The sequence below is a fragment of the Physcomitrium patens genome, chromosome 25 (genome assembly GCF_059467195.1).
Source record: "Physcomitrium patens ecotype Gransden chromosome 25, ASM5946719v1, whole genome shotgun sequence".
Taxonomy (NCBI): domain Eukaryota; kingdom Viridiplantae; phylum Streptophyta; class Bryopsida; order Funariales; family Funariaceae; genus Physcomitrium; species Physcomitrium patens.
In genome coordinates, this window is record NC_143434.1 from 4340123 (window position 1) to 4352112 (window position 11990).

Below are 11990 nucleotides of genomic sequence, written 5' to 3' on the forward strand. Positions count from 1 at the left end.
ATTTAAAAAACTTACACAAAATTATGACATAAAAAATTTCTAACAAAATTGATTCTTAAATCTTCTCTTTTTTTAGTTGATTGTAACAAATATGCCATTATAAAGAAGCAAACTTGAATTAATATTTTATATTGGATTTATATTTATATCAAAATAATTTATAATATGCTTTAAACAATATAAGAAGACTAATATATGATCTATTACAATTACATCTAGTATAAATATGTAATAAATTATAGAGAATGTTCAAAAGTTTGATTGCATATATTTTGACTACAACTAAATATGTATAATACAAAATAAATAAATATTAAATTTGAAAAATCCTAAATAAAACTCACCATTAATATTATATCATATCTAATCTACATTTTTATTAAAATACTTCATTGATTACTCTACTGTTAAGGATAATTTAATATTCTTCTTCATTCTTTCATTATGAAAAAATCTTTATTATTACAATCTAATTATTGCTGAAAAGTCTTTTATTCTTAATCCAATGACTTATACGTGCAAAGATCTATACAAAAAACCAATATGAAATTGATGAATCCATATGCAATTGAGTGTGAGCAAAAGTTTACAAATGCCAGTGTAAAGAAGATTGCCTAAATGTGATATTTTCCTCAATTTCTGATAACTATCTAAAAACTTTAAAAGTCAATGTTAGCCTTCGAAGGACTTCGGTCATCCTTGGAAGCTAGTTTACCACCACCACTAGCATTTTCAACACCATTTGCCAAGCCCTTGCCTCGTGTTCGAGTAATGCCCAACTTGGGCAATCCACGATTTAGACCATCAAGCAGAACACAAGCCTTGCACCATTTCTGCACATTCATAATCAGCTCGAAGATGAGCCTGGACATAACTTCAAACTAATAAAATGCAAAATCCCAAGCCCACAACACGTGACATACCCATCTGGGCAACTCAAAAAATCTTCCAAACAAAAACTCATCGTTTTCAGCAGAAAGCGTGTTGGGTTTTCTACGGGTCTTTTGAAAGTTTACCTGGCTTGAAATGTATCCGCATCTTTCACACAAGCCCTGTTCTGGCATCTTAGCCGTAGAATCTATCCTAAATCTTTCTCCAGAACTTATGATGTCAAGAATTGCTTGCGGCCTGATCAACACACCCAGAATGTGTTAAATTATAAGGATTCTCAGGTACATACAGATACAGGCATATCGACGAGAGAAATTGTGTTCGTCAGAACCTGATAGCTTCGAGATCTTTAATGAACTCACGTGCGAACCCTCGATAAGCATTTGGAGAATAAGTGCCTGAAAACAGGAAACGCACATACTGATAAAAATCAATGATCCCCAGAATAGACATAGACTTCAACGCAAATGAGTGGTAACATCCGCCGGTTTTTTATCAAATATCTGTTTCAGAGCATGTAAGAGGCAAGTCCATATGTTGACCTGTATGCTACTAGGGCATTAGAACAGCTCATACTATCTTCACAAAACTGCAAGGTCTCAAGGGAAACAAGAACCTAAGTTTTGAAACAGAAATAACTATAGAAAAGGACTTACATTCAGTAGAAAAATAATCCAGCTTCTTGAAATATGCGTACATTACAATCTCCTTCTCGTACGTATATTTAAAGGGCTTGCAACGTGGCAAAGCACCTTCTTCTCCAGTTATAATCGAAGTACATCTCGCTAATCTGCATGCAAATGATTCAAAGTTAATAGATAAGAAAGAGCGGAAAAAATAATATCCATCTTGATCGAATGCTTGTGAAGGAAAACAAATCCTGATAACTTTTCTGAATGTCCTTTAGGCACTGCCAGGTGAATGCAGTTTTGACAATTAGTTGCCTCGCTATACATCCATTTTTTATGATAGGTTCACAGTCTTACCTAGCAATGTCACCACGAACAATGTTGAGCAAGATGGTCTCAGCAACATCATCAGCATTGTGACCAGTAGCCATCTTGACAGCTTTCATCTTAGCAGCCCCTCTATCCAAAGCCTACACACATCCAGCACCACACAAGAACCGCAGTTTGTAAGCTAGCTGACACTTGCAGGCTGCAACAACAAGAAGCATGCCGCTGAAAACGCCAATGTGAACCCGTCTTACTCAAATAGGATTGTAGGAAAAGAAACTAATTCCTTGTTATTAGATTGCTTCATTGCTAACTGACTTAAGCTCTCCGTAAACACATTCATCAAACAGTTGAGTTAGACGTCTACCTGGCGGCGAAATACACCACAGAATGTACAGTTGTTCTTCAGCCCAATTTCTTTGACTATTTCATCCATAGTCCAATTATACAGTGTCTTGTATGAAACGACCTCCAAAGGAATTCCATACTGCAACAAAAATATAAACAACAAAATTAAACACCCAAGCGTTCTCCCAGTCTAACCTCTCATAACACTAGAATTACAGCCATCTTACCAGAAAAACTAGAGATCAACAACAAAAATCCGCACCTGTGTTTCGTTCCGCTTTACAGTCTCAAGGGAGTCGTCCCTGTATCCAGCAATACCTTCATCAATCGATAGTAAAAACAAGTCCAGGCCGTAGTCGTGTCTCTTATTCAGTAATGTTAAAACATGTGCTAACACTGTTGAATCTGCAAGTCCATCGTCCAACTTGAGCTGCGGGCAAATTTAGTCATCTCTTACTCTTACTACATGCTGGTACTTTTACTGACACTTTATGCCACATGAAATTGATTTCATCCAGGTTTTCAACAAGATTGTTCTGTAATTTCTCTAAAAGACACTTAACAACTGTCTGATGAGCATAGGCAAATAAATGTCATAAAAATACATATGAAGGGTTTAGTGCCCCAACAAGTCTAAAGTCAAAACCAACTATTCATCCATAATGGTGATGCTTCTTTTGTAAGGAGTAATTTTACTAGTCTTACGTCTAAACCCTAAATCCTAGACCTACATATACGTTAAGACGTGGAGGATCCACAAGTTACAGCAGACAAGCCCATTCATAATAATGCCAATAGCAACTCAAAGGCAATAGCTTCTTGCAACGCCCATCCAAGGGGCAGGAAAGGTCCACTAAGCCAAACAAGCAGGAGTTGTTAAGCAGGCGACTCAGACTCACCTTTACCACCAGAAGCAGCGACAGCAACGCGGTCACCCCGATTAAAAAGTTTGTTGTCGACAATAGTTTGATGGATCTCCTCCTCAAAAGCAGTGTAGAAGCAGTCTTTACAAACCTGCACCAAACCGAGTGATCCATTACAGTAAGATTCTTCAAAAAAAAACAGAACAAAAAAAATAACCACAACAACAACAACAACAATAAATAAAATAAAAAATAAAAAATACTGTTTCAAAAATCCTCCATCAAACTCTGCGAAGTTTCGAATAAGATTGTGTTTCAGAGCAGACGTTAGGTTCTCCAACGTGCTGATACGACCATGCCAGGATGACAAAAAACCACAAACCACTCATGCTGACCTGCTACTTCTAGAACGACTAGAGAGTGATTTGAAAGAGTAATTCAAGACGCTCCACATATTAGAAATAAATAAATAAAACTAAACGGTGAGATTCTGAAACACCAATTCACAGAACCCTAAGTCCACTTAATCGCTGGCTGGCACTCTAATACGTCGTACTGACGAATGAGTCCAATTCATCGATACACCACACACCAGAGTAATCGATTGATACGAGAATTTTTGCATACCTGTTGTCGGTTTCTGGGCCGGACCAGGGCAGCACGCTTTGCCTTGCAAAGCTCACAGTGCCGAACCATCTCTTCAAGAGCAATGCATGCAATTCCTCCCCGAGAAAGACAGTCTCGCACCCTAAACAAACACAAAAACTCGGCGAAGCAAGGCCTTGAGCTTGCGCCGGGTAATCTCAAACATTGAAAGCTAAGTCGCACGGCGTTGATGCAATACAATGGAAGAATTGGCGACAAGAGGAGCCGAACTTTCCTCAAGTTGATGCGGTCTTGGGTGCAACTTGATAGTCCCGGCGCCGTCTATCACCATGAAAAAAGCGGTGACAGGCACTTCCGAAAGCGACGGAGAAAGTTTGCCCCAGTACACGGGAATACCCATCACCGTGTCTTTGCACCATTCAGGTGGAATACTTTACCTTTGCAGGTAATTTAAGTTCAATTGAGAAATTCTGAATCGATTCTATTGTATGTCATAACTATAACAAAATGAATCGATTATGAACATGTAATTGACATAGTATATATGTATAATACTAGCCATATAATATTATTAGGATAATGTTAAATAGACCCAAGTTTTTATTAATTTGACCTATCTATGATGACGAATATGGTAACCATAATGAATGTGGTTGGTTCTCATTGGCTTTGGATCCAAGAGACATGAATCTAAATGTCATTTTTTTTTTTTTTTTTTTTCATCATAGTTAAGATGGGTGGGTCAATTTAGTAAAAGCCTAGTTCAATTCAACATTCTCCTATTATTATTATGATTACTATTATTATCAAGAATGTAATAATTTATTTGACTTACACATATTAATTGAAATTTATAATCTGAATATCATAAAAATAAGAATTTTTTACTTATTCTCTAGTAGTGTTGAAAATTATAAATTAATTATACATAAAGATAAAAAAAAAAACAACATTAAATAAAAGAGTATTATTTGAGCATTTTTTTTGTGAAAAGTTGTTTTTATGTTGGTTTTTTTTGTTTATTCAAGTAATGAATTATTTCAAGACGATTTTTTGAAAAAATTAGTCATGGTCCACATTTTTGAGGATCATGTCCCTATCAAAGACAATTTGACATCAATTAGGGTTAATGCATCTAAAAAACATATAAATTCTAAAAACATGGATTGCTTCGATTTTGTGAATTTTAATGTCAGATAATTTCTTGGTGATACGACTAACACCTTAAAGTGTTGCCCAAGACTTGTAAAGTATAGATGGTGCAGAACAAGAGATAAGGAGTTTTCACTCTTCTGATTTTCAAATGTCAATAACCATGTCCTTTAGAAGCATGAACAAAAAAATGCAAAAGCCACGGTTACGTTGCGGCCGCAAGGACTTGTCGGGTTGACTGATCTTGAACAATCTATTTACAACGACAATGAATCTCTTGAATAAGTTTGCATTTCAAGTCTCCTTGTGTCCGAAAGAATGAGATACAAATCTCGCTGACTGGACGGTAGATGCCCGTTGATGCGATTCTTGCATCATTAGACCTATCGAGTTCATCGTCTGATGGGAATCCTTGAGCGGGTGCAATTTCTCAACGACCAAAAGAAGAGAAGTCGACGAGAATATTCACGATCGGAAGCTCATTTAGTATGTTTTTAGCAACTGTTGAGATATATCTATATATAATGTCGCATGAAGTGAAGTGAACTTGCAAAATACATCGAATTGAAGTGTGATCCAGCTTAGTCAAGCACATTAAATTTGGCGTGTGCTCTTCGACGTCGGTTTCCTTGGCTGCAAATTGTCGATGAGTACTTGGCGAGTGGAGTTTGGTTTCGGAGAATGTCGAGATGTGCTGAGTGCAGTGGATTAGAATGGTTAGGATCCATCAGGGTTGCACAAGACATATCGATAGGGCGTCGAGGCCTCATCGTTGTATTTAGACTGTGATATAGTCAACGACGTTAACAATCCACTCCGGAGATTTTCACGGCGCTTCGGACGGCCACTTTGGTTGCATCTGAGGCTTCTTCGGTCGGGGACAGTGGCCACTTGCGGACCCCGCGGCCCGATTCGCTCTCAAGCTGTGTGGGGACCGGTCGCTACTGTCCGCGTCCTTAAACCCGCGGCCGAGAACAAAACTTTTTCGCCAGTGTCAGCGTTCAAGAGACTCTAATAGCCTTCTTGTTCACTACCGTTCCTACTCTCCGCCAACTTCACACTTCCGCACACGTTCTGCACTTTACTGGTCCTGAGTTGTGGAGGGTGCGCCGTCTTCTTCATCGCGTGCCTTGTGAGGGACCTGAGATTGGAGCTTCGAGGGATTCGATATTGCTTATCCTGTCTGATCTTTGATGAGTATGAGCGTTTACTAAACTCCGTTGACTCCGTTTGTAGTCTCATTTTTACTTTATTTTTATTTTAGTTATTAAGGATATATTGAATGAGAAGTTTTTTTTTTGTGTGTGGTATATTGTTCGCAGAGAGAGCGAGAGAGAGTGAGGGAGGAAAGGAGAAGATATAACTTTGGGGTTCATGAGTGAAACCGAGATTCCACCTACATTACAGGTTTCGGCCAATTGATGTGTCACGTTTCAGCTGTAATAAGTTTTTTTCAATGAACCTAAATTATTCGTACTGCACGTTTGATCGTGGTACTGGCTGGCGTCAAGGAAGTTTCTTCCTTGACTGGTGTGGTACTACGGTGTGACTGTCATCTCTATGTTCTCAATACCGCATGAAGAAGCACGTACAACACATATTCGAGTGGTTGACAAAGTCCAGATTGAGGCCATTTATAGTAGCTGCATTAATAGTGCATATTCATACGAAAGACACAACTTAAAGAGAGAGTCAATCCACATACCTCTGTAGTAAGTAGCCATATAAGACGAGAGGTTAAAATGTTGAAATATGCATCGGTGGAAAAAATACAAATGCACGGATATAATGTTCACTGTGAGTTCAATATCATTAAGAGGGTTGTGGCGACATATGAAACGCTCCCTTCCTCTAAGCAGTGCACTGTTTTAAGTTCTTCTCTTTATGGAAGGAGAGTGACTCCTTTGGATCCGGATCTGTTTTGCAGCTATGGCAGTGAATACTTTAATGAGGTCGGTTGCAGCTGGCCGAATGCTTGCGGAACAATTACATTATGGAGGGGTTTTAACACGTCCTACAATACAAGACATGGATGGAACTAGACTACAGGAAGATTTACCCACTTGTCCCATGGTTTATGCTATAATCACAGATATGAAAGTTTTCGGCAATCCCAAAGTGGACAACGATCATTATGAACAATACCCGCCAACTTATCCATTGGATGCGCCCCCTCCACCTGCTTTGGTCCCTCTTACTCTCGAAAAGTCGAAGTTAAATGTTGAATGTTGCATCAGCACGGGATTTGTTACATCGAAGTGTACATGGAACCTAAACTGCGTTCGAAGTCAAGCAAGTTGTGATTGCCTTCTTGCAGTCCCTATAGATAACCAGGTATGCACTTATTGCCGAGAATTAAACCACTCCGCAAGGATGAAAAGTTTTAGTAGGCATCAACTTACTTCATATGATGTCGAACAGGAATGTTTCCCCGCAAAATAGAGTCTGTTCTCAGCGAGTTCTGAGTGATTTTCGTGGCATAAACTTGTTTGTTGTTATTCATATCTGGAGGCTGCTGTTAAAATTCATCTGAAAGATGGGATGTGAAACCCAATTCTACACCGTCTTCAGGATGTAGTTCTCAGAAGGTATCAACTGGCCAGTCTTTTTCCTGACGCGCCGTTGACATTCATTTCCTCGATCGTTTTTGCGTTAGGGTACTGTATCAAGTGTCGAGATTGACATGGGTCATGATAGGCTGTACACTACCATAGTTGTTCCTACGGATGAAGCTGCCAGCTATTGTACAAAAGGTAACACACAAGCAGATGTAAATGGCCCCGGCACATATAATCCTGAGCTCTTCCGGCTGAAAATTCCACAAGTGAGTCCTTCTTCTCTTTGGTCTATGCACTCAGGAATTCTAAAGCAGGCTTTTTCGCCCTCGTTCTTGTGTGGCGTAAACCGTGTGTAGCAGACATTAGTTGGTTTGTATAAAGACCACATGGATTACCTGTACTATGTTAATGTCTGATTTGTTCAAATAAGCTGCATATGAGATAGTATTCACAAGCTTCTTTGCAGGTGGAGGGTGGAGCAAAATTGGAAGTTAAAGTCACATGGTTCCAGTCTATGATATTTGACAACGGAATGTACTCATTGCGAGTTCCATTTGTATTTCCTGAGCATATTCTGCCTATCGCAACAAAATTGTCTTCCATCATAAAGGTCAAATGTTCAATCAACACCGGGACAAACGGTGGCGTAGAATTGGGTGCATTTGGCAATCCTATGGAGGTGTGCAGATACCAGCTTTAACTCATGCTAAGAGTTTTCCTTTTTGGCTCTCCCTCTGCTTTCGATGCACTCTATTTGAGTGTCTTTGGCACAACAGCTGCAACAGTTTTTGCAGTTTTAGTGCCCTTCTCTCATTCCGCATTCTTCTAGACACAGATTAATACAAGCTGCATGGACAGAATGATAACTTGTCGGAATTTGGTGTAGCCAGCTTTTTCTCGTGTACACATTGTGCTTCGTTAAGGGCTAAGAGGGTTCTGACCTGTTGGTCGTACATCAGGAAATTTTAAGAGAACATGGAAAGGTTATATTTAAGAAGGGAGGAAATGACTGGAAGAATCAGGATTTTATTGCTTCGTACAAAGTAAGCAGCGATCCGCTTCTTTATCCTGTTGTATTTCAATACTGATATTATCTTTTAACAGGCAGAATCTTGTTTATTAGGAATTTACATGCTAACGATGTGATTGATTGCATAAGTGGCTTACAAGTTGGTGAACAGACGTGGTCAGATGGAATATTTCCAAATTTGATTTTTCAAGACCCAGAACCTGGTGAATCTGACAATCGAGGGTCGTTTTGCCTCTCAATATCTCCCCCAGATCCAAACAAGATCAAGGTAAATTTTGGAATTAAGTTTTGACTTTCAGATTAGACTATTGATACCTTGCGCTATTCTTATGTAGCTTAACAGCGTTTTCTGAAGTTTCCTCTCTTCTAGAAGCCTCCTGCTCATACGATAAATCATTTGAATCTACCCATTTTTTTATTTTACAGCTTCGTTCTGTTCCAATTTTTTGAAGCGGTGCATGTGCTCACAGTAAAACAAAGCGCTCTTCGTGAATAGCTTGGGTTTGAGATGTTGTAGTGGTTGTTCATACTTAAACTCTTAGTCTTGAAACATACATGGTGTATTGAACACAGGTATTTCAAAGGGCTGTGGTCTTTTTGTTAGACAGGAGTGGAAGTATGAAGGGCAAGCCAATTGAAGCTGCCCGGCAGGCTCTTTATTTTGGTCTAGAATCTCTTAAACCAGAGGATTCCTTCAATATTATTGCTTTTGACCATGATCTTACCTTATTCTCGCCTCAAATGGAACGATCAACCACAACTTCCATTGCTCGGGCTTGTGAATGGTCAATGACAAATTGCACAGCCAGAGGTGGCACCGATATTCTCAGCCCTCTTCAACAGGTACTTAGTGCTCAAGTTAGTTTGTTGGTAATAATGTAGCGTTTCGGAACCTTCTTAACCGTGTGTGCAGTTTCACATGTCATCTTTACTTTGGTTTAACTTCCCTGTTGCTCCAACGTGCAGGCGTTCCAACTTCTTGAAAATTTTCCCGGTGCGATACCTTATGTGTTTTTGATCACTGACGGAGCTGTTAGTGCGGAGCAGAATATCTGTCTCACAATGCAGTCACGTATTGTCGCACTAGGTGCAAGGGCGCCTCGTATTTCCACGTTCGGAATAGGTGGGTGGTCCACTCAACCAGCAACGGAAAGAGTCTAAGCTAATACAATGCAGTTTGGATATTTCACTTGGTGAATCTATAGCCTAGGCAATTTAAATATTCATATAGACCATATTCACCAAGTGAAATATTCATTTAAATTGCGAGTTCGTCAGTGCAGGTGTTTTGTTCGTGAAGAGCTCGTGACAATATCAGCCGAATTGATAAGTGTGCACACTTGTCATCTGCGTAGCAAGCATAAGTTGCATGCTGCCGCCATTACGCATCAGGGGAGAGATATCTATGGAAGTTATTTGCATGAGAAAGCTGATTTTTTTTCTTTGCGTGTTGCAGGTCACTATTGCAACTTTTACTTCCTGAAGATGCTTGCTGTAATTGGCCGTGGCATGAATGAAGTAGCCTTCAAATCTGGTATGCTATTTTCAGTATCTTTCAGTATCAGTGTCTTTTTCAGTATCGTGTCATGGCTTATTCTGGTGCAGTAGATTCAAAATCCAACTGCACATCGTCGGCTCCAACTCTTGGGTTTTTCATAAAACAGAAAGGGAATGATCTCATGATTTGGCATAATGCTCAGATAAAATTCGGGGTCAAATGGAACGAATGCTGGTGGCTACAGCCGCTCCAGTTCTCACCAACATTGGTTTGGCAAGGTTACCTGATAATTGTGAGGTATTCCATCTATATTCTATATTTTTAATCTTCTAGTGCAGATAATCATTTCGAGTAATACGGTGCAATTAGTCCAAGTTGTTGTTATGAAAGCCTTTTGAGTATCAATTGTGGAAGTCTGGAAATGTCCTCAAATTAGTATAAGCAAGCTGTGTTTTCTAATTGAGCTGAACTTTTACTACGATTGGGAAACCAATATGTGCGGCTTTTCACTCTCCATAACGCGAAAGGTATAATTTTTTGAGTTGACCAGACACATTCATTGGTTATTTCAGGTGTATCCATTTCCAATACCAGATCTCTTTTGCGGAAATCCTTTGATAATTTCTGGAAAATTCTATGGCAAGTTCCCAGATTCTTTAATAGTTATGGGTCTCATGCCTGATCAAAGTACGTGGCAAATTGAGGTTCCAAGCAGAAATTCTTCTAAACTTCCTCTCAATAGGGTAAGAATCAAGGGAAAGCATTACATGGCATTTTACTCACCCTTACTCTAATGGTGATTTAAAAAGTATGAAACAATGTGAGAAACTTTAATATTTTAAATTTGGATTACAAGTTTTTTTTTGAATGATTTTATTTTATTCTTAGCGAGATTATCTCCAACGCAGGTTTTTGCAAAGCAGCAGTTGGATCTTTTCACTGGCCAAGCATGGTTATGTGGAAACAAAAGCAGAGAACAAGAAGTAAGTGCGCACATGATACTGCAATGCTCATTCCTACACCAATTTGTAATTCGTGTATTGAAAAGTATTTCTGCGTCTATGTGATCAATATGTTTCTAAATTCAACATTCGATCTTATGACAGGCTGTTAACTTAAGTCTATCAACAGGTTTGCCCTGTCAATACACCCGGATGATAGGCTTTGAGACAACCAGAGAGAAGTTCGAAGAGTTTCAGAGTCAACGTAAGAAGGTATCTCACTAAATTACTTGCCGAGGGTTGATTATACTAGTAGCATGATGTTTACCAGATAATATGATTTCACTTTAATCCTAGGATATTCCTTTGTAAAGGTGAAAAAATTATTTGCAACGTGAGCTCCAAGATTAGAGTAGGAATTTCGTGCGTGAGTGTACATTCATTGCAGACATTTTGCACTTGCATCCTTTAATGTCTCAGCTATTAGAGGAGGAATTAGACACGCCCTCATATGTCTCAAGTTCCTCTTCGTGAAACAAAACTCGTTAACAGTTGCATATTGCAAATCAGGAATTTGAAAGTAAACAACTTTAGGGATAATATATTTCATTGTTTCTTGCACTTCTGGCACTGAATGCATCTATGATATATGCAGGGAAAGAAGATGGACGTCAATAAGTTTATCACTGCCAAAGCTGCTGGTGTAGTGCTCATTGGAGGTCTGGTCGTTGGATTCGGCAGTGTGGCTGCTACACTAGCAAATTCGGTTATCGAGGACACAATCGCAGACTCCGTTGAGAGCGCACTGGAAAGCCTTGGTGGGACTGTTGGCGATTGGTGCGATTGTTGTTTACGTTGTTTCGAATTTATTTGCACGAATGTAGATTGTCTTTGTGGCTGTGAGTGCTGTGAGTGCTGTGGGGCTGTCCTTGAAGGATGTGAGTGCTTTTTGGGAGGTGCTTGCGAATTAATTTTCGGTTGCCTCTGCGGCCTTCTTGATATGTAAATGGACTACATTCTGAAGTTCTTTAACGTGAGAGCTACTGTGTATTTTTATTTCCAAATACCTCCTTACATGCGCAAAAATCGAGACTATCACAACCGAAGGATCATACGTTCCGATTCTTCTAGTTTGTTACAGTTGGTA

At 39.2% G+C, this 11990-nt stretch overlaps 2 protein-coding genes across 6 annotated transcripts; one reads left to right on the forward strand and one right to left on the reverse strand.

Moving 5' to 3' along the window:
- Positions 1-544: 544 nt before the first annotated feature.
- On the reverse strand, positions 545-3902 carry LOC112278284 (cytoplasmic tRNA 2-thiolation protein 1). The gene is made up of 9 exons (XM_024511535.3): positions 3686-3902; positions 3095-3209; positions 2458-2600; positions 2215-2334; positions 1878-1990; positions 1548-1681; positions 1223-1289; positions 1017-1128; positions 545-833 (listed from the first exon to the last, which is right to left on the reverse strand). The coding sequence occupies exons 1-9, from the start codon at positions 3752-3754 to the stop codon at positions 660-662; spliced, it is 1047 nt and encodes a 348-aa protein (XP_024367303.1). The 5' UTR covers positions 3755-3902; the 3' UTR covers positions 545-659.
- Positions 3903-5822: 1920 nt separating this feature from the next.
- Positions 5823-11907, forward strand: LOC112278237 (uncharacterized). 5 transcript variants are annotated; one of them, XM_024511444.3, is made up of 15 exons: positions 5851-6013; positions 6139-6223; positions 6744-7150; positions 7473-7640; positions 7841-8053; positions 8334-8417; positions 8556-8672; positions 8978-9247; positions 9371-9527; positions 9861-9938; positions 10105-10199; positions 10475-10645; positions 10811-10885; positions 11009-11116; positions 11499-11907. In XM_024511444.3, exons 3-15 carry the CDS (start codon positions 6746-6748, stop codon positions 11847-11849), a joined length of 2292 nt encoding a protein of 763 aa, XP_024367212.1. In that variant the 5' UTR covers positions 5851-6013; positions 6139-6223; positions 6744-6745; the 3' UTR covers positions 11850-11907. The 5 variants fall into 5 exon arrangements, with proteins under 5 accessions (XP_073388004.1, XP_073388006.1, XP_024367213.1 ...); XM_073531903.2 differs by lacking the exon at positions 6139-6223 and having other exon boundaries at positions 5823-6013; XM_073531905.2 differs by lacking the exon at positions 6139-6223 and having other exon boundaries at positions 5839-6013; positions 11034-11108; positions 11499-11642.
- Positions 11908-11990: the final 83 nt, after the last annotated feature.